General features: G+C 43.6%; 1 protein-coding gene across 2 annotated transcripts in view; it reads right to left on the bottom strand.

Annotated features, from left to right (window-relative positions):
• STS (steroid sulfatase) overlaps positions 1 to 22275 on the bottom strand; it is a 167242-nt gene that overhangs the window by 95056 nt on the left and 49911 nt on the right. For both annotated transcript variants that reach the window (XM_060233925.1, XM_060233924.1), the window contains exons 2-3: positions 11975 to 12152; positions 1618 to 1739 (exon numbers count right to left, since the gene is read on the bottom strand). In XM_060233925.1, the coding sequence (XP_060089908.1) occupies positions 1618 to 1739; positions 11975 to 12141 (289 nt within the window). In that variant the 5' untranslated portion in view covers positions 12142 to 12152. The remainder of the gene's footprint in view (positions 1 to 1617; positions 1740 to 11974; positions 12153 to 22275) is intronic.

Raw genomic sequence — 22275 nt, 5'->3', positions numbered from 1 at the left:
TATTTAACAGGATCATCATATATAATAATTCCCTAATGGTGGTGGCCAAATGGAGCACTTCCATTGGCTGATAAGTGCACTCAACAAACCATTGGCCCATAATAATGCATCAGTCACCACTTCTGGGTTCCCATTGACTTACTCCCCTGTTTTCTGCCTACTGCAGGCCCAGAAACACTGAACTAACCACCAAAACAGTCTTGCCTTAGAGACAGACACATCTCTGACGCTTCTGTATGTCCTCAGAAAGGGCTGTTGCTCTCTTGCAGCCTCACAGAGTGTTTCCTCAGAGGCTATGGTGGTTGCCACTTTCTTGTCACTCCCTCCCTTAACCTTGGGAAGCTGCTAGCCAGAGGCTGATCCTAGTCAACTAAAGTTGCTTCTATCAGTAAAGCTGAATAGAATGCTAGAGTCCACACTCCAAAGCAGTTATTTTATCCAAGGGGAGAAGTCTGTTGTATGGAGTTTAGTTGTGATCCCAGGAGATCTTCAAGCTCTACCTGGAGGCTGGCTACCTTAGGCCTGGCAGCACCCTCTTGAGTGACTTATGCCACCTAGCTGGCATAACTTAACTAGGTTCAGCTGCTTGTTTCTGTTCAGCAATAGCCCCCCCCCCCCCCATGACAGCCAACATGACATAGCAGGTTGGCAAATTCCTGGAGATTTGAGAGGTGAAACCTGGAGAGGGTAGGGTTTGAGAAGGATCTCAAACAGGTACCATGCCATAGACTCCACCCTCCAAATCAGCCATTTCTTCCTGGGGAACCACTGTTGCCAATCTCCAGATGAGGGCTGGAGATCACTCGATTTCAACTGTTTTCCAGTTGGCAGAGACCAGCTCCCCTTGAGGTGGGGGCGGAAGTGAATGCTTTCACTTGGGTGGGAAGACAGCACTCACCCAGAGCCTCTTTCTAGACCCTGTTGCATTTTTCTTCACAAGAGGCCTTATTTCTAGTCTATAAAATAATTTGATTTAATTATTGGAAGTTATGAGAGATTAAGTTAGATTCAACATATATGGAGAAATGTCTCTTGATTAGAAAGTTTGGAATAAAGGGTACATTTTCATAATGACTGAAATAGAGGCTGAATTTGTTCCTGTGTGCTGTGTTTTTTAAAAACCTTCTAATTTATGTGATCATAAAACCCTTATTGAAAAATCTATTTCTAGCATCAAATATTATCATTACAAAGCACTGGAAATGAACCATTGTGGTAGAATTGTTGAAAAGAGCAGTTTCAGTAGGTGAAATGGACAAATGAACTGAACTGAGAGTTCTTCAGACGCGGAACAGAAATTGTGATGCAAGATTCTTTTTGTTGTATAATAGAACAATTAATATAAGTCTACTCAGTAATGTATGATTTAAATAATACTAATAAATCAATGTTTGTAGCTTGAAATGATCCTGGAATATTGTGTTCCATAAAAAAGAAAGTTTGAATTTCCTCTGCTACAGTGTATTGTAAATATTAAAATTTACCTAGTAGATTTTAAAATGTATGGCAACATAATTACAATCCTGTTTTAAATTGTTTTGCAATATTTAACACTGCAATCACAAACAACACAAAATAATAAAAAAAATATTTAAATAACCTAGAAACACTCCTTACCTGATCTGACGGAATACCGGCCTGTCATAAAAGCAGCTCTGCTTGGAGTGCAAAGTGGTGAGGCTGCTATATGTTGAGTCAGCATTGCACCTTCTTTAGCTAATTTGTCAATATTGGGAGTTCTGTATGAAAACAAACAAAAAAATTAAAGGGTTTATATTCTGGATGCATAGAAAAGAGGAGTGCCATCTTGACCATTCTAAGATTATTAACTTCCATGGATTTAGAATAATATAATTCTGTTTAGGATGGCACAGTTAGACTACTTTAAGAATTCTGCATGTCTTCTACAGTGAAGTTTATTAAATACCTTCCCTCCCCACACACATACAACCGTTGGAAGAACATTAGATGTCAATGAATTGTAACATGCCACCTATTCCAGTGAAGCATTAGGAACATTTCATTTAAATCAATGGGCTAGATGTCCCTTACTCTGCTCAGGATTGTAGTTTTAGGCTTATATGTCGTTTCTTTTCATATTCTATCTATTGTTGAAATGGAGCAAAATGTGAGGTATGCCTACTATGATCTTAAGCACAATGAAGCAGGTGGCACTAGGGGGCATGCAAAAACAAACAGTATTTTTTAGGGATGGGTATATTCAACCTGGAAAATGTTTGGTTTTGGGCCTCATAAGGCCAACGGTAGCTCTCCAGATGTTTTTTTTGCCTACAACTCCCATCAGCCCCAGCCATTAGCTATGCTGACTGAGGCTGATGAGAGTTATAGGCAAAAACATCTGGAGAGCTACCGTTTGCCACCCCTGTCATAAGGTATAATGGAGAATCAATCCAGGGGTATCTGGGGCTTCTGGGGGGGTGGGGTGGGGCGGGTGTTTTTTGAGTTAAAAAAAACCTCCCAAGTTTTAGAAAGACTGGACCAATTCTACAGGCTCCCAAAGAAGGTGCCCCCCATCCTCCATTGCTTTTAGTGGAAGGGAAAAGGCATTTAAACAAACTGTGGTCTCTTTACATGGTTTCTCCAAGTTGTGTCTGAATAAAAGCTGAATGACAGTGGCTTTTATTTGGGCTCAGCTATATCAGTAGCTGAAAATAAACTCTAATTTCTTTTTGGCTTAGAAAGGTCTGAAAAATACATGTAAGGTATTTTTAGAGGGTGGGTTGTTATTGTTATTCAAGTAAACCAAATGTACACTTCTAAGTGGCACTACATCTTAAGGAATTTGTGTGGACATCGCAATAAATATCAGCCAGTCTCAAATGTTCTATTCTTGAACAAGGTGATTAAATTGATGGTGGCTGGAGAACTTCAAGCTTTCCTGAATCAGGTGAATTGTTTGGATCCTTTACAATTTGGGTTTAGGCCTGGTTATTGGACTGAAGCAGCCTTGCTCACCCTGAAAGACGATCTGCACTGGGAGATGGACAGAAGGAGTACAACTGGACTCTTTGGGACTTCTCCATGGCTCTGGATATCATTGATCACAGCATCCGTCAGGATAGCTTTTCCGGGATGGGATTAGGAAGCACCATTTTGTGGTGGTTTCTGTCCTAACAGTAGGACAGATTTCAGAAGGTGGTGCTGGTGGCCTGCTGCTCAGCCCTGTGGCTTTACATCTCAAGGTTCCATCTGGTCTATGCTCTTCAACATCTACATGAAACTGCTGAGTGAGGTCATCCAACGATTTGGGCTAGGTTGTCACCAGCATGCAGATGACACTCAGCTTTACCTTGCACTGCCCAAAATAGACGGTAATAACCCTGAACTGGTGCCTGGAGGCAATTCTGGAGCGGATGTGGGCTAATAAACTGAAGCTTAATCCTGACAAGATGGAAGTGCTGCTGGTGAGAGAAGGATTTAGTATCTATATGGGGTGACACTCTTCTTAAGGAACAGATTTGGAGGTGTTCTTGGATCCAAGTCTACAGCTCAATAAGCAAATGACAACTGACGCCAGGAGTGTCTTTTACTAGTTTCCACTGGTTAACCAGCTGAGATATTTCCTGGGCAGGAAAGAATCTGACACCTATGGTGCACACCCTGGTTACATCTTGATTAGATTATTGTAATATATTCTACATGAGTTTGCCCTTGAGAAGTGTTTGGAAACTTTAACTGGTACAAAATGCTGCAGCCAGGATACTGACTGGAGTGGGTTGTAAGGAAAACAGCATTCCAGTCTTGTCCCATCTACATTGATTCCCAGTCTGTTTCCAGGCACAATTCAAGGTGGTGGTGCTGAACTTTACAGCACTATATGGTTTGGGACCAACATACCTGAAGTGCCATTGTAATTTCAGTGGTTGTGTATGTTCATAAGGGAGTAGACACTCCTTTATGAACCTACCCAAATGCTACCATCATCTTTTCAGGTGCCCTGCCTTCTGAGATTAGGCAGGTGGCAACCCAGGAGAGGGCCTTTTCAGCTGTGGTTCCAAAACTCTGGAACTGTCTCCCCAGAGACACTCATCTGTCCCCTTTTGCTGCTATCTTCCACCAACAGATGAAGAGTTTTGGTTTGTTTTATTTGGCATTCTCTCAGTGATCCCTCTTTCTTGCCCAACATTTTGATTGTCATTTTTGTTTTTTTATGAATCTGAGCTCTAGTTTTAATTGGTTTAGTAATGTGTTTTTGATAGCTTTGAAGGGATTAGAGTTATGATTTTATTATGTATGTTTTAGTTTGCTGGCCACCTTCTTGGCCCTTATGAAGGCAAAAAGATACGATATACATCTTGAAAAAAATAAATATACTTCATTATTTTCTGCAAATGTATGCTTAAATAGCTAGTGTGTGCATGTGTGTGCACACATGCAGATGCACCTACTTATCAATCAATCAATCAATCAATCAATCAATCAATCAATCATTTTATTTATATCCCGCCCTTCCCGCCGAAGCAGGCTCAGGGCGGCTAACAACATTAAATCAAATACATTAAGTTATACAATAATATTTAAAAGCAATAGCTAATTTAGCAATTTAATTAAAATTCTAAAATTAATAAAATTAACATCCTGGAGCTATTTCAACAGATGGTAAAAATCACTTAAGCAGTCTCTCTATCTTTTAATCAGTGAAGGCCATCCCGAAGAGAATGGTCTTGCAGGCCCTGCGGAACTGTTCAAAGTCCCGCAGGGCCCGCACTTCTTCCGGGAGCTGGTTCCATAGGTGGCCTTGACTGCCATCTCATAAGACCTCATAAACGTTCTATAGAATGTTCTCGTCCCTTCGTCACAAGTGCGCCGCCACTGCCTCTATAGTCGTCTGAGCCCTTGTTTCAGCTGACGTAACTCCAAGTATACCATGGGGCCAGCCTCACACGAGGGTGCAGAGGGCGTTGGGGTGCAATCTCGTTGATCGCCCTGGATAGCCGATCTTGCCAGGCATCGACCAGGATGTCAAGGGAATCGCCAGGGGACCAGGGATCCCGTAGAGCCATTTAAAACCGTTCTGGGTCCATCAGGCTCTGCGGGTGAGCCAAAATAGGCTCTCTGCTCTTACAGGGTTGAGGCAGCATCTCCATATGGGCCTTGAGGGCTAGGTGATCCGACCATGGCACCGCCTCCACTGCGATATCGTTCACCCGAATCCCGGACGCAAAGATCAAGTCTAGTATGTGCCCTGCCTGATGCGTAGGAGTCGTAACAAATTGAGAGAGTCCCAGTGTCGTCATGGAAGACACTAGATCCATTGCCCAATTGGAGGCCGCGTTGTCAGCATGGACATTGAAGTCACCCAGGACCATAAGCTCTGGGTACTCCAACGCCCAGCCTGCCACCGCCTCCATCAGGGATCGTAGGGCACTGGCTGGTGCGTTAGGCAGACGGTACACCAGCCAGATCGCCAACCCCTCTCCGACATCCTACGCCAGACCGGCACATTCAATACCATCGATCGTTGGGGCCGAGAGAGCCCGGAAGGAGTAACCCTCCTGTATGAATAACGCCACCCCTCCCCCCGCCCGCTAGTCCGTGATTAGTGAAAGACCAAGTAACCCGGGGGGGCATCTGGGAGAGAGCCACCGTCTCCCCTTCTCGCACCCAGGTCTCGGTTAGGGATGTGCAAAAAAAAAAAAAATTCGGAAATACACGGATTCGGAAGTACACGGGGAAAAAAAATTCGGATTCCCCCTGTACTTCTGAATGCCGTGTTCGGAATAGCCGCATATACGGTAATGCGCGGCTATTTCCGAATATACGGCCCTATTATACCCTATGGGCCATTGAAATCAATGGCAAATAGGGTATATTTGAAGCCGCCTGGAGGGGGGGGGTTGAGGGAGAGCCCCCAAATTTGCAGGGGACCTGCAGGGGACTCTCCCCTCCAAACCCCCAAGTCCCAAAAAGATTGGGCCAGGGGGTCCCATTCCAGGGGCACCCAAAGAGGGTGCCCCTATTCCATCATTATACCCTATGGGCCATTGAAATCAATGGCAAATAGGGTATAATTGAAGCCGCCTGGAGGGGAGGGGGTTTGAGGGAGAGCCCCCAAATTTGCAGGGGACCTGCAGGGGACTCTCCCCTACAACCCCCCCAAGTCCCAAAAAGATTGGGCCAGGGGGTCCAATTCCTGGGGCACCCAAAGCCAAACCTAACTTCACACCAGAGAATCTCTATAGGTCCCAAATGCACTACATCCCTCTATCTAATCTATGAACCCTGCAGGCCTGGCACCAATAAAAACCCAGTTGCCAACGTCGTGGCAGTACAAAACACAATCTGCTCAAGGAGCAGACCTGGCTGCAGCAAACCCAGATGCCAACTCTCCAGCCCTGCCCCAAACAACACGGGGAGAGCTGGCAAACCACAAAAAGCCTGCTGCCTCTGGGTCTCTCACCCAGGTGCCAGCTTCCCTGCCCCAAACAACACAATCTACAGGTGCCAGCTCTCCAGCCCTGCCCCAAACAATACGGGGAGAGCTGGCAAACCACAAAAAGCCTGCTGCCTCTGGGTCTCTCACCCAGGTGCCAGCTTCCCTGCCCCAAACAACACAATCTAAACAAAACCAGAGAATCACAAGAGGCCAAGCAAACCAACTCAAGATTTTAAAAAGTGGCCTTTCACCAATAAGAAAACTCAGGCCAAATCAGTCAACAACAACACCCCCACCCCTAAAACCAGAACCAGAAAAGGGGGACAAAACAATGAAAATTAGGCCAAACAGCACCTCCCCCCCCAATAACCTGAAGATAAAAGTAACACAGCAGCAACACAACACAGCAGCAACAAATCAAACAATGAAACAGTAAAAAAACTCAACTTTTAATAATACAGGAACTCCCCCCCCCAAAAAAAACCCCCTTCACGCTAACCCCAAGAAATCCAAGCCACCCAAATCAGGAGAAGTAAAAGGACACTGCACTTTAAAAAGTCCTCTCACTAAATTAAGATATGGGCAAATTAGCAAAACCACCCCACCCCAGGCCCCCCCACTCCCAGCAGAACCTAACCTCAACCCCAAATAGGCTACCCTACCCACCCAGCACTCACCCACCCAAATCTGAACAAGTAAAGGGACTCTAGTCCTTTTACCAACAAAAACTAAAACAAGAACCCCAAAACTGTCTTACCTTGTCTTCTCTGAGTCCAGGGAGGTCTCTGGTAAGGCAGTGAGAGAGCAGCAGGCAGGAGCTGAAGCCAAGGGCCAGCCACCAGCAGCAGCACAATCTCTCTCACACCAACCCACACCACATACACACCAACACAGCAATGGAGGAGTCCAGCAGGAAGACTCCTTAAAAAGGTTCTCTGGCCCTACAGAGAGCAATTTCAAAAAATAGCACTGCTCTCTGATTGGCCAGAGAACATTGCTTACTTGGATACCCAAGTAAGCAAAAGATCAAAATAACAATGTAGCTGATGGCTGGGCCATCAGCTACACAGTACACATCAACAGCCCTGCAAAGCATGTATTTGCGATGCATTTTGCAAATGCATGCTTTGGATTGGCTGCTGAGGCTCCTCTTCCCCCTCCCCCCCTCCCTGATCCCAGGGAGGCAGGCTATAGGAGACTAAGGAGAGGCGGGAAGCTAAGCAAGCAGCTCCATTGAAGCTGCAAAAGCCACTTCCCGCCTTTTCTATGGGATTTTACATTGACAGCCGCCTTTTGACAGCCGTACCGTATTCTCTCGAATAGCAGTTCGGGAGAATACGGCGGCCGCGTTCGGGAGCCGCATAATGGGCGGCAATGGCATTCGGCTGCGGCCAGTTACGAATACAGCCGAATCAGCGTTGATTCGGCTGTATTTTCAGCTCGGCCGAGCCGAATGCACATCCCTAGTCTCGGTCACGCAAGCCAGGTCCACATCCTGCCGAAGCAGGAATTCCCTAAGGGTCGCGTTCTTATTATTTATGGACCTGGCGTTGCATAACACCAATGACGGAAGCGGGCAATTCCTCTTGGCCCCACTACCTGTCACCGTTGGGATGGGAAGTAGACTGGAAGGGGGCCGAGCACTGTTTTGTCTCCACCTCCTTCCCTTGCACTTCTGTCTTTTCCCACCGTCATACCTTCCCCTCCCTAGGAGCACTGGGATCCCCTGGCTGGGCATCCACATCTATGCCCTGGTATGATGTTATTGATAATAATAGGATGGCCGCACCCACCTAACTAGATTGTCTCAATTTACAGCCTAAATCCCTAGCCCACCCTCCACCTTCAGTCCCCTGGGTATCTGACTCACTATAATTTAATCAAATTTAATTAATATCAGAACCCACCCTGATTCTCCCTCTAGTTGATTAGTCAAAAATTGATTCTTTCTTTCTTAGCACATTAATAAAATCCCCCCCCCATTTACATAACAGATGGTCACTGCAGAGATATTCTCATCTTAATTTACATACAGGGGAAATAAAAGGAGGGATCTCTTTTCCCCGCTGTAGGACTACTGCTTGAATGGTCTAGGAACACAATATTCTGGAGTTGTTGGTCCTCCTAGGGGCAAGTCATGCAGTTTGTTTTTATATGATGCTCAGTTTGTACCTGAGTGGTGTGAAAGAGATCCTGACTCTTTATAGCTCCATCTTTCATATATATAAGAAAAAGAATATCTACTAACCTTGACAAGGTCTGACCTTGATTTCTCTGGTTCTTACTGTGTGGTTATCAGAACTGCTAAAGGCCTATCTTTAACAACAATGCTTAATTTCCATAGATGGCTGTGGGAACTGAGACATGAAGTGTTTTATATGAAGCTTTTCAAAAACAAATACTGTGAATCATAGAATCACTATTCTGTGTGTAGTTATGAAATCCAACTTCAGTGTACATACTGTTTTAAATATATATGGTAAATATGCTAACAATTCATATCTGGCCTATATTATGGTTTATAGTAAATGGTTCCCTATTCTTGTACTTTGAGATCAATTATCCATAGTGTGCATACATCATATAACATTGTATTATAATATTCATGTTTGTTACCAACACCTTGTTCCCATTTAGCCAGCGATGGTAATACAACTATTATGTTATAAGGCATTCTCCAGAAAGAATTTGAAAAGAATGTAACAATACTTTCCCTAAGTTAAGACATTGCCCATCTGTTAAAATGGTGATTGTGTGTCTTATTTTATTAAAACAAAGTTAGAACATTAGTAGCTTATATTGGGACTTTCTCAGGTGTGATCCTGGGTTTGTGGAATAAGTTCTCTTGAGGCCACCCCAGCCATCATCATTTCTCCTTTGCAAAGTAGTTCGCAGTATAACAGTCTGCAAACAGGGTTGTTACACATAGGGAAATTTCTTTTTTCAAAGTTCACAGTTGGAAATATGCAGCATATTTCTAAAGGAAGGGGCTGAAAGCAACCAGGGAGCCAACCAAACGCTATGCTGGCATATCCCTAAAATATGCCCACCTGAGACTGGCACCAGCACAAACCTCTGCATTGGTGGGCAAAGAGGGCTTGGGGACATGGCATGAGTTAGAAAGCCTCCCACGCAGGCATCATTTCATAGAAAAAGAGGTACAGGAGCTCACTAGCACAACTCATTTGCATATACCACACACCCCTGACATCACCAGAAGGCGTCCTAAATTATATCAGCTCAGCTTCTACCTTAAAATGTTTCTTGAATGATAATTGTCATAATAAAATATTACTCCCATCATACTTTTTAAATTACTTTTTCCTATGTAGCCACAGTGGCATGATGAAGATTACCATCTGTCTGCTTTATTGTTTTGGTTATTTTTCCCATTTTTTTTATGAGGAAGAATATTAGAAAGCTTGTCACATCTTAGAGTTTAGCAAAATTCTCACAGGTGGTTTGAACAATGGAGCCCAGAAGCAAGGGGTTTTTTTGTGGGGGGGGGGGGGAGAGCACAATAAAATTTAGAGGTTCCAGAGCTCCACTCCTGCCCAAAATGAGGCCTGCTTCCCAGCCATCCCACCCTGGGAACATCCCCCTGACAATGGGACAGAGTTATGCTTGTAGGCACCCATGGTACCTGGGGAGACCAACCCTCTCACCAGCTGCCTCACCTCTGGGGCCCTGAGGACAGCAGATGCTGAGATAAAGGCATGCATAGGGAGATGGTACGTGAGGCGATGGTGCCTACTTCCCCATTTTTGCTGCTGCTTCTGTTTTGTTTGGTGGAGATATGTTCCTTTAAGAGGATGAGGCAGGAGCCATAAGCATGGGTTGGCAATCCATCCTTACCCACCCCTCTCCTCATGTGTCCCTGGGGCTAGGTCTCTATGGCTGCTATCATGTGATTGGCTAGTCCTTCATCTATCATGGACATGTAATTTCACCCTTTTGATGTCTTGGGGGTGCAATGCAGTGGCTGCTGGGATGCTGGAGCAGTCACAGCTAATGTGGTCCCATGGCTGCACTGTTTGCATGGTCTGCAGCCTATGTGGTTTTCCCTTAGGGAATGGCCCAGTGGCACAATTGCTGTGACAGCATCCAGCCAGCTCCATCACTGTGGCTCTCGGGATTGTACTGATAATCACTGATTCCTTTTATTCTTTTTTTTTCTTTTTCATTTATTTTTGTGGAGAAATCAATGCACCCATTTTGTAATTACAGCTTGTAATTGTTTTATGTTATGAACAAGAGAATGGTGATTAGCAGGTTTGGAATTCTAAAATTTTGGAATATTTCATTACCCCCACCCCCTTCTCTAGTGTATGTATTGTACTGTTTACAAGGTAAGCATGTGTCTGTAATTTTGGTCAGAAATCTTCATTGTGGGTGGCTTGAGTTTCTAGTAAAAGTGGAAGGTAGGGAAAGTTTTAGGTATCACTGAACACAGTTTCCTTTGTAAACTGTTGCTTTTTGCAGAACAGAAATGGTGCCTAGGTTTTTGATACTATCTGAGGTCAGAGAAGCCCCCTCCTGAAACTCAGGGAAACCCAGCCAGCCCACCAAAGCTCCAACATCTGGACTCCTCTGCCGTAAGCTCGCCTTACCTGGATCTTACAATAAGAGAGAAGCCTTGATAGCAATGACCTTGGGAGGGCTGCAGGATGACATGCCTGAGATTCCAGAAGCCTTGCCAGCAGCAATAGCAACAGCTCAGACCCACATCAGAAGGTCAAGCCCATGTCTCCAGGACCCCTGCCAGCACTAGCTGTGACACTGGGCTGGGTGCAGCCACAGGTGTCCACAGTGTGTGAGTAGTGGCATTGGGAGGATCCCCATGGTCTTCAGAGCAGCAGGCCCCGAGCAGGGCCTGCAGTGAAAGGCCCTCAAGAGATCTTTTCCAGTCCTGGCCTGCAACAGGTGCCTATGCAGGTCCAGTGAAGCTCTTGGAGCAGGCTGAGCCCAACTCCAAGGTTGTCTCAATAGGAGGGTGAGCAGATTTAGCAAACTGGCTGCAACAGGGCAGAGGTGGACAGAAGCCTTTTGATGCCCTCCCTAACCTGGGTGAGGCTTGAGGCTGAGAGGGCTTGATCTATGAGGAAGAGAGAGCCAGGATGAGGCTGTTTACAACTGGCCAATGGGGCCATGAAGAGAGAGTGGACTTTGGGGTGTGGGGGAAAGAGCCCAATGGGAAAATATAGGGTGGGTGGGAAACAAGTAGATGATAGCTATAAAAGGGAACTCCTGTCAATAGGTCGGGTAGGAATGCAGACCAGCAATGCCTGTTGTGCTGAGGAGGTTGTCTGGCAGAGGAGAGAGATTAGGTATACTGAATCCTTTCCCCTCTCACTCAATGTGGTCACAAGCAAAATAGCAGAAGGCAGCATTTCCCCATGGATGACTATGCTTTGTGACAGTTAATGAGGTACCCAGAGACCATGTAATTTCATTCTGTACCTGTAGACTGCATGAAGCTACAAAGGTAAAAATTACTAGAACAATTTTTTTTTTTTAGATTAGACATACTATATATAAAAACAACATGCATCCTATGTACCAAGTGAGTTAACAAACCTTAGTGTTCTGTTCCCAAAACATCCCAAGTCTCCAATGCCAAGGTCATCAGCCATGAATATGACAATATTGGGCTTTGAAACGGTTTCATTAGCATTGCTTGCTTCCCACAGATAAAACAGCAGATGAAAAAGGAGTATCATCTTTTTGCTTGTAGATAAAAACATTTCAAAAGTATCTAGGGGGTAATAAAATAATTTTACACAATGGTTATTTTAAACATTACTATTGCCCTATCTATTATAACAAGAACCATACAAACAAATAAGAAATTCACATGAACAAATGAACTCCTTTGTGTTCCCTGAAATTACTCATGTCAAAGTTTAAAAGCAGTATGTTTGACTTTCCTTTACATTTTATGTTACCTTTCATATTTCTAAGCACTTTTTCATTTCCCCCCCGATAGATATATTGAAAAAGAAACCTAAAGATGTACTGAAACAGAAAACTAAAGCTTAACACATAATGGGAACATACCATTCATAATGGAAGTGTTCAAGGACACCACATATTCAAAAAATTACTTCCTCTGCAAAACAGATATATCTATGCAACTAAAATTGTTAATAAATCCACATGCAGATACACTCAATATTTTAATTTGGGATGCAAGTGTAAATATTTAGACAGGAAAAAATTTAGCTATTAGCTGTCATATATTCATTCAGAAATATTGTGCATTATTTTAATGTAATCGTTTCATAACACTATGCATCAGAAATGGATACCCTTTCAGAGCATGACATCTGTTTGGCTGGCTTTGATGAGGACGATCTAAGGACCAATCTCAGCTGGGCACATATCATTCCTGATCCAAAATAATCAAATGTGGCTCAGATTCTGAAGTCAGACAGTGCTTCATAAACTTTCAGCTATTATATATACTAGTGTGTCCATTTCATATGGTTGGCCATGAGCTGGCTACAAATTGCTTGGAATTTTACTGGATTTTTACTCTGTACTAGGCAGAGGACTAAAACTGGTTTGAGCAAAAAGGGAGAACTTGGTAACTTCCTTATTATACATGGTAGAAAGTACAGCAGGTTCAATTTGTTGTTGGAAGGGTAGGATTAAACGCTTAGTTTGGCCTCGTCACTATATGCAAGATCAATCATTCCGCTAGGAGGCTTAAGGTGGTGTGTGTTGTTTTTGCTTAACCTGGCCCTGTTTGCCCAGAGTATTTGAGGCACCGTGCAAGGGGATTATGATACTGGCCATTTTATTTTAAGCCCCCTTCTCAATAATCCCCAGCATAGCATTTACTTTTTTAAAAAAACAAACTCAGTTGTACACTGAGTCGACATCTTCATTGAGTTATCTACCATACCCCAAGATCGCTCCTGGTCAGTTACTGCCAGCTAAGACCCCATCCATGTATATTTATAGTTAGGATTTTTTGCTTCAATGCGCACTACTTCGCCCTTGCTCACATGGAACATCACTTGCCATAATAATGCTCACACACCCAGCCTCAATAGATCCCTCTGCAGCACCTTGTAGTCCTCCCTAGTTCTCACCACCCTGAATAATTTAGTGTCATCCACAAACTTAGCCACTTCACTGCTTACTCCAAACACCAAATCACTAATGAATAAGTTAAAAAGCACTGGACCTGGTACAGAGCCCTGTGGTATCCCACTGCTTGCCACCTTCCACCAGAAAACTGCCTGTTTATATTCACTATGTTCCTGTTAATTAACCAGTTTATAATCCACAAGAGGACTCCCTGTTTACATAAAGGCTAAAGTTAATAGCTTTATGACTGCTGTTCCCAGAAGGTGCTATCACATTTACATCTCTCACCAGGTCTTGAGCATTGGTTAGGACAAAGTCCAGGATTGCCTCCCCCCTCATAGGTCCTGTGACCCTCTACGGCACAGTCATTGAGAGTATCTAAAAACCCCATCTCTTTGTCCTGACTTGAACACACGTTGACCCAATCAATGTGTGGGTAGTGATAGTCACGTATTATGACACAGTTATTTCATCTAGCTGTTTCCATAATTATTTTGCTATATTTTAATCTTCCTCTAATCCTTGATCTGCTGGGCAGTAACAGACTCCCAGAGTTAAGCTTTCTTTTGGGCAAACTATTACCACCCATAGCATTTCTGTTAGCAAATCTATTTCTCTTAGATTCTCAATTTTACTGGACTGTACACCCTCTATGACATACAGAACCACTCCCCCTCAACTTTTCCCTTCCTATCCTTCCAATATACCTTATATCCAGGAATCACTGTATTCCATTGATTATCCTCATCCATCAAGATTCTAAAATGCCTACAGTGTCTGTTTTCTCCTCTGTTTCAGCTCCTCATTTCACATTAGACACTTCTAGCATTTGCATATAAACATGTGTAACTCCTTATTTATGTGGGTGGAATGGTGGGGGTTATTGTATGTTCTTCACTGGGATTGTGTTGTTACATGTTTTGTCTGGTCTAAGTGGTGTTGTATGTATTTTTTTTTTATGTGTTTTGAATAAACTTCATTTAAAAAAAAAAATAAAAAAAAAATAAACATGTGTAATTCCCCAAACATTGTAGGCCTGCAAAATTCTTCCTGTGGCCTCTAGAACAGAATATTATTTGTCAAGGGCCAGTCCTAATCCATTTCCCTCTAGAACACTAAACAGCTATCCTTTAATTTCTCAGAGATAAGAATTCATAAACTAGAGACATCCTCTGATGAAGTAATGTTTGAACTCATAAAACTATCTCAAAAACTCACTACCTCCCCCCACAAAAGGTGGGAAACTGGCAACAAATGTCTTTCCACGTTACTTCAACGTAACTCCTGGTTCCTGCCATGGAGATTCCTTTTGACTCTCCTGAAACATCACTCCAGATTTTCTGGATCCCTGGCTCCAACAGACCCCATGTCTGCCTTTTCTCCATGTCAACTGCAAAGCTCTCCTGTGTTTCATTAGCCTCCTCCATGCATTATTGTTCAATCTATTTTCTTCTTTCATTTAGTCCTGGTTCTTGTATTCTTTAGAGATACGTAAAAAGACTCAGCTCTCTCTATCACCAAGTGAAGTATAACTGGTTATCTTTAATAATTAAAGAGTCTAGGAGTTGTTTGACTTGGAATTGCCAAAGTAGATATTTGAATTTGTCAGACATATAGCAGTGCTAGAAATGAAGCAGTATAAAGTGGCTATCAAAAGCTACCTTTTCCCATAAAAAAGTATTCCCCTTCACACACACAATTTGCAATGATCGGCTACTGAAACATCCACCAACTATTTTTCCTCTACAGTGAGCTATCTAATATTAATATTTTATGTCTCTCTGCTCCTCTCCAGTCTCCTGTACAATAACTTGACACTTCATATGTAGCTGCAATTGTATACACATACTCTCACAGGCTGAGAAAGAAATAAGCTCAGTCTTCTCACCTATTAGCTGCTTGTCATCAAATTGATCATTCTTGAAACATGTGGTAGATGTAGCCTGATTTGTTTTAAACAACGTTCAAACCCATTCACACCTCCTAACACTATTGCAAAGCCTGAATAACCACTTGACTTTACAATATATCTCATTCAACTTCCTCCAGAAATGTTTCAGAAATACTGCTTGAGCATTCTTCTTCAGTATATTATCAATACTCAGATAGAAAACTGATCAAAATAATTGTTAATGATATTGTTAATGATATCCATTTATTACTATCCATAAGAGATAACTACAATGAAAAATTATTTGACAGATTCAGCAATAATTAAGCTTTTGAAAGTGTTTTACATATTAGGTTAGTAGACTGCTGTGGCTGGTCACCCCTTAGGCTTCCCAACCCTCCCGCCCTGGTGGGGGACCCCAGGATTTCCAGCCTCTTCCCCCGCTCCCCCAAAAAAACGGAAGCAGGAGGAGGGGGGGGGAAACGGCGCCAAGGAGCGTGGTGAGCCGCCCCATCTCGGAGTGGACGCCGCCGCTGCGCTGCTGCCGCCTCTTCTCCGCTTCACCGTAGCTGCTCCTCCGAGATGGGCTCAGGCTGAGCCCATCTCAGAGGAGCAGCTAAGATGAAGCGGAGAAGAGGCGGCAGCAGCGCAGCAGCATCGCACGCTCCGCCTCTGAGGTGAAATCAGAGAAGGGGAGGGTGGAGGCAGGCCAGGAACATGGCAAGCCACGAATCTGGGTCCTTCTAGGACCTGGACTCGCGGCTCGCCACACTCCTGGCCTGCCTCCACCCTCCCCTTCTCTGATTTCACCTCAGAGGCGGAGCGGAGCGGGTGACGCCGCTGCGCTGCCGCCTTTTCTCCGCTTCACCATAGCTACTCTTCCGAGATGGGCTCAAACTGAGCCCATCTCAGAAGAGCAGCTACGGTGAAGCAGAGAAGAGGCGGCAGCAGCGCAGCGGCATCGCCCGCTCCGCTCTGCCTCTGAGGTGAAATCAGAGAAGGGGAGGGTGGAGGGAAGGAAGGCATTTAAAAAGTTGTGAGGTCCCTTTAATTGTGATGGACAGAACTCCCTTTGGAGTTCAATTGTGCTTGTCACACCGTTGCTCCTAGCTCCACCCCAGTGTCTCCTGGCTCCACCCCCAGAGTCTCCTGGCTCCACCCCCAAAGTCCCCAGATATTTCTGGAATTGGACTTGGCAACCCTATCACCCCTCAATTTATCTTTTCTTAAGAACACAAGGACTATAATGTACTACATGCTGGGCATATGTTGCTAGTGTGATATTTCACCACACAACATGCTATTAATACATGAATGAATAGACATACCAGGAATTGCATAGGAGCAGCCCACCAGAATATGTGTAAAGGTGGAAATACTTCCCACATTCCACAGATAGAGGAGGAGGGAGATGGACATTCAGTTCTCATACTAAAATCCCCAGTCCTGCACATACTATTACACATAGACGAAAGTTCTTCTCAAACTGTTATATTATTTTAGTCTGCTCAACTCTTTCCCTCCAGAGCTCTCAGAGTTGTTCTCTCAAGAGCAATTCTCAAACAGCTCTCTCAGCCTCGCCTGGGGGGAGAGGAAGGGAAGGAGATTGTAAACCACTCTGAGACTCCAAATGATGGGCAGGGTATAAATCCAATCTTTTCTCTTCTTAAACATACCCCATACATAGGCAAATCTGCTCCTGAGTGACCTGAAGCCTTGGGCCTGCTAGCACTGATGACAACCCAAGCCACTGCAGATACATCTGCCATTGGCCAGTCCGATGTCTGAAGCTTCAGGTGGGAGAGGCTTGTCTCAATGATCTCTCCATTCTTTCTATGACTGGTAATGGCACCCTTCCTCAAGGCCATTCTGTCTTCCACACCAAGAAGGTTAAGAGACTCCAAGAAAGTGGGCTTAGGCTTGGACTTGGTAGATCTCTACCAGGGTTTTCCTGTGTCGTCAGGGAATGGCTGTGGAACGACCCAAAGCTTCAGGTCTGCAAGCACTGATGATGGCTTGTGCCACTATAGATGTAATTGCCATTGGCCAGTCTCTGGTGCCTGGCACCTCAGGTGGGAGAGGCTTGTCTTCATGGTCTATGATGAAACCTTTCTTCAAGGCTACATGCCGCAATCTGCAAAATACATCGATAGACCCCCACTTCTCATTGGCTATATTCAGGACTGATTTGTCTTTCAATACCCTTTAACTTAGGGCTCCCAAGCTCCAGGGCTGGGCAGGGGTTCTCCTGCTTGAGAGGTTTGCTACCCACCGGCCTGTGAGGGGAAAGACAGGTTGCTTACCTGTCTTCTTCCCACAATCTTCTTCCCGCAATCTTCTTCCCGCAAGCACGGCAGCGCTTGAAAAACCCCCAGCGACTTTCCATAGACGACAGTCGCACGGAAAAAACTACTCAGAAGGTCTGAGAGAAAAACGGGGGGAAAAGCGCGCGAACGGAGTACCCCGAAGGGTAATCCGCTAGATAAACAAAGAAACGCTTTTTTTTTTTTTTAAACACTAACTAACTACAACTACAGTAACTAACTAACTAACTATTTAATAACGATAACGGGCAAAAAGAGAAAATCTCACCGACCGGGGAAACCGAAAGGAACACCTCTCAGCGCGGCGGTCAGAAAGGAACTGGCGGGATCCCCGCGCTGGCGCTGGTGGGCATGCGCAGTGGGACGCCCGCGCATGCCCGCTGGCGCCGGGCGCGGAAAAATCCCGGGCTTTTCAGATACCGATTCGGGGATCGGCGCAGGCGCACAATCCCATGAGTGTGAATGCACAGATGACCACTCGAAGATCCTCCCCTGATGTCACCGGTGTGATGATGTCACTTGCAAGTGATGTCATCATGCCAGCAGCGTCACACACCAGTCACTCTAGTAGCTTCTGGGAAAACTCTATGGTTTCCCCAGACACTCTAGCAATTTGGGAGGGAAAACTCTAGTGGGAAAACTCTAGGAGGGAAGCTCCTAGAGCAGCCAGTGCATGATGTCGCTGGCATGATGATGTCACTTGCAGGTGACATCATCACACATGCGTTACAAACACATGAAAACTACTAGAGCCAGAGGCTGCGGGGGACTTGGCAAACTTACTTTAACTTGAAGGTAAGGTGTTTATTTGGAGCTATATATTTATCCAATGATAGTAAAGAGTCTAGTAACCTGCTTTTCTTGTTCAGTTGCTGAAGTTGCACAGTTGCTTGATCCATATACCCAGAGGCAGATCTACTGTGAAACTAATGAAACTTAAGCTTCAGGGCCCCTAATCCCAGAGGGCCCCTGAAACAAGAATTTATTTTAATTAGTGTTTTTTTCCAATAAAAATTAATGTGTCTTTTTAAAATGTTTGTTATTAAAATAAGGCTATTTTAGTGACAGAATCTTAAGCCAATGAGTTGAAGTACTTAATATTGACCTTAGAATGGAGCATGATCAGTTGTTGTAGCTTTCTCTAACGTGGGCTGCTGTTCCCTGGCACAGGAAGAAGCAACAGCACCATAAGGGTGGGGAAAGGCCTGCACAGGTCTTGTTGTTTCAAGGCCTGCTTTGGATTATTACGGGTACATGCTGGTAACCTGTGCAATTATTAGAGATCTTTTAAAACAAAGGTGAAGTGGGATTTAGGATCCAAGTGAGAAAAACTGTAGCCTCCCAGGTACAGCCTGGAAATCTCATTTGCTGTTCCAGTACTATGAGCACTAACCTGGACTTACAATATATGTATTACTCATGTGTTTAGACTTTATGTACTGTGCATCTTTGTGGATAATGAAGATCTTGGAGCTATATATATAATATAATAATATCCTAAAGAGCCTTGCTATGAAGTAATAGCAATTGGGCTGGAATGAACAAAGATTCCTATGAAAACCTCCATGCTTTTGTTTATATAAAGAGTTTATTTAAATATTAAAGTTCATATGTCACATTGCCTCTTTTATGTTTGTGTCTGTGCTTAAGTGTGTTATTCATAAATACAAGCAGTTGCAGTAGACCTAATGACAATAACTTTGTGGCTATAATTGTACCCAAGCAATGAAAGTACTTAAGTGGATACCAAAAATGCAAACTCAAGGAAAAGCAATCTGATGAAATTATTAAATGTCAAAAACTATCAAACTATTCTACAATGTCAAGTCAAACATTGCTAAAACTTACAGCTGAAACAACCCAAGCAAGCACCAGTGAAAGCGCACGAACGGTGGGTGCTCTTTCTAGCAGTAATCAAGCCACCATTGACACGGTGACAGGAAGCAAATCCAGTGATTTCAAAGAATACAGTGACCTCACAAATTGGCCCACAGCGGTTGGTAATGATTTCATATAGAATAGTTTAATGGAAGACATAGGGGTTGTTTTTACAAACAAACAGATGATGTATATACTGAATCCAGGAGGGTTTACAAGGAGCAAAACAGAAGTCTTTCAAATACTTTGAAAAAAAAGATTGAAAAATGGTCAAACTGTGATGAGATCCTGGTTAGTTTACTCAAAAAGCAAGGCTGTATATACTGTTTTGCTTGCAAACTCTTTTCTAAATGCCAAATGTTACTTAAAACAGGTGGGTTTCCTGACTGGATGAATATACTTAGAACTTCAGAGAATCACGAAGACAGCATGGAACATCAGAGGGTGATGTGTTGGATAACAAGAAAGTTAAATAAATACACTGTGGATCAGCAACTGGAAGAACACATGAGAAAAAAAACCCATAAAGTACTATTTTGAAGTACTGAAAATAGTTGTAGCTGTTAAAGTTTTAAGTGAAAGAGGCTTGGTATTTAGAGGTCATGAGGAGAAGTGGGGTTCACCAAATAATGGAAACTTCATGGGGGTCATTGAACTTATTGCAGAATTCAGCCAATTTTTACATGAACATCTTGATTAATGTAAAAATGAGAAAGTAAATATTACTTACCTATGCAAAACCATGTGCAAATAACTGTTAGAAATCATGCGGAAATGTGCAATATGAAATTGTGAATCAAACCAACAATATAGACACCTTGTTGGAGTAAAGGCAGTGTCTACTATGCCTAAAGTTGTTGACTATTTTGGCATTTTTCAGGAGCTGTATGTTTTCTTTTCTGGATTTCTCTTGTCTTAGCAGTAGTATGTGCGAAAAGGATACAGGGGTCTTAGTGAACGCTGAACATGAGTCAACGGTGTGATGTGGTAGCTAAAAAAGCAAATGCAATTTTGGGCTATATCAACAGAAGTATAGTATACAGATCACGTGAAGTGATGGTATCGCTTTACTCTGCTCTGGTAAGACCTCACCTGGAGTATTGTGTTCAGTTTTGGGCACCACATTTTAAAAAAGGATATAGACTGGAATGGATCCAGAGGAGGGCAATGAAGATGCTGAAGGGTCTGGAGACCAAGTTCTATGAAGAAAGGTTGAAAGAGCTGGGCATGTTTAGCCTGGAGAGGAGGCAGCTGAGAGGTGATATGATCACCATCTTCAAGTACTTGAAGGGCCGTCATATAGAGGATGGTGTGGAATTGTTTTTTGTGGCGCTAGAAGGTGGGATCAGAACCAATATGTTGAAATTAAACCAAAAGAGTTTCCGTCTCAACATTAGAAAGAGCTTCCTGACCGTTAGAAAGCGGTTCCTCAGTGGAACAGGCTTCTTCAGGAGGTGGTGGGCTCTCCTTCTTAGAAGGTTTTTAAACAGAGGCTAGATGGCCTCTGACAGCAATAAAGATCCTGTGAATTTAGGGAAAGGTATTTGTGAGTTTCCTGCATTGTGCAGGGGGTTGGACTAGATGACCCTGGAGGTCCCTTCCAACTCTATGATTCCTACAAATGTGGAAAATTTTAAACACACAGGGCAATCTAGACTTTTTCCTAAAGAGTTTAAGTGTAACTAGATGGTCTGTACCACATGAAATAGTCTGGATATTAAAAATGGATATACAGGTAGGTATTTTACATGCTCTCAAAACATTTTTGAAGACTCAGAAGAGAAGCCTGAATGTAAACAAGATGCAAAAAATTTATACCACAAGTTGGTAAAGTTGGGACATGCTATTTTAACATATTCCAGCTTTTTTGCATATTTGGGAAAAAAGCATTTCAAAACAAGCAAAAACTTTATTCTCTGCTATTATCTTCACTTTTGTTTGTTAAAGAACTCTGAGGGTGTTTTCGCACTCACCTTCAGCCGGCGCCGCGACCCTCTTGACGACGGAGGATCTGTGCTGATTTCCCACACGAAGCGCTGGAGCAACCAGAAGAGCCGCCAATTTCCGGCGCGAAGCCCGCTCAAGCGTTTTCCTGCTTCTTGGCGATTTACGTTTGAGCGGGCTTCGCGCCGGAAATTGGCGGCTCTTCTGGTTGCTCCAGCGCTTCGTGTGGGAAATCAGCACAGATCCTCCGTCGTCAAGAGGGTCGCGGCGCCGGCTGAAGGTGAGTGCGAAAACACCCTTAAAAAAATTAGCTGACTGGATTGCACATTATGAATTAGAAGCTAAAGGTCTGTGTCAAAGATATCATCTCAAGTTATTCTGATGCTTCCAAAAACATTGCTACAAAGAAATTTTCAGATGGAACAAGTGGTAGGGCTTCTTTGAAAGGAGCTGACAAATTTAGGATGGAAGTTCTAAATCAGCTCTATGACTGCATGGTTATACAGTTAGGCAAGAGGATTGACCCATGTGAGCAGACTGCAAAAAGGTTCAAGTTCCTCTCAGAATTGGTGAACAATTCTGAAATTGATGAGGACATTATTAAACTTATCATATTGCAGTATAAAGATTATATAGACCACAAATTAGTAAACATGTTACCAGTTAAAAGAATATTTACACCTTAGGAAATCTCAGAACACAGAAGAAAACATGCCATCTAAAATGCAATGCACAGAAGTTCTTCA

This window comes from Heteronotia binoei, chromosome 3 (assembly GCF_032191835.1).
Source record: "Heteronotia binoei isolate CCM8104 ecotype False Entrance Well chromosome 3, APGP_CSIRO_Hbin_v1, whole genome shotgun sequence".
Classification (NCBI taxonomy): Eukaryota; Metazoa; Chordata; class Lepidosauria; order Squamata; family Gekkonidae; genus Heteronotia; species Heteronotia binoei.
The sequence above is the reverse complement of the archived record's forward strand: the minus strand, read 5'-3'. Positions and strand labels throughout refer to the sequence as shown.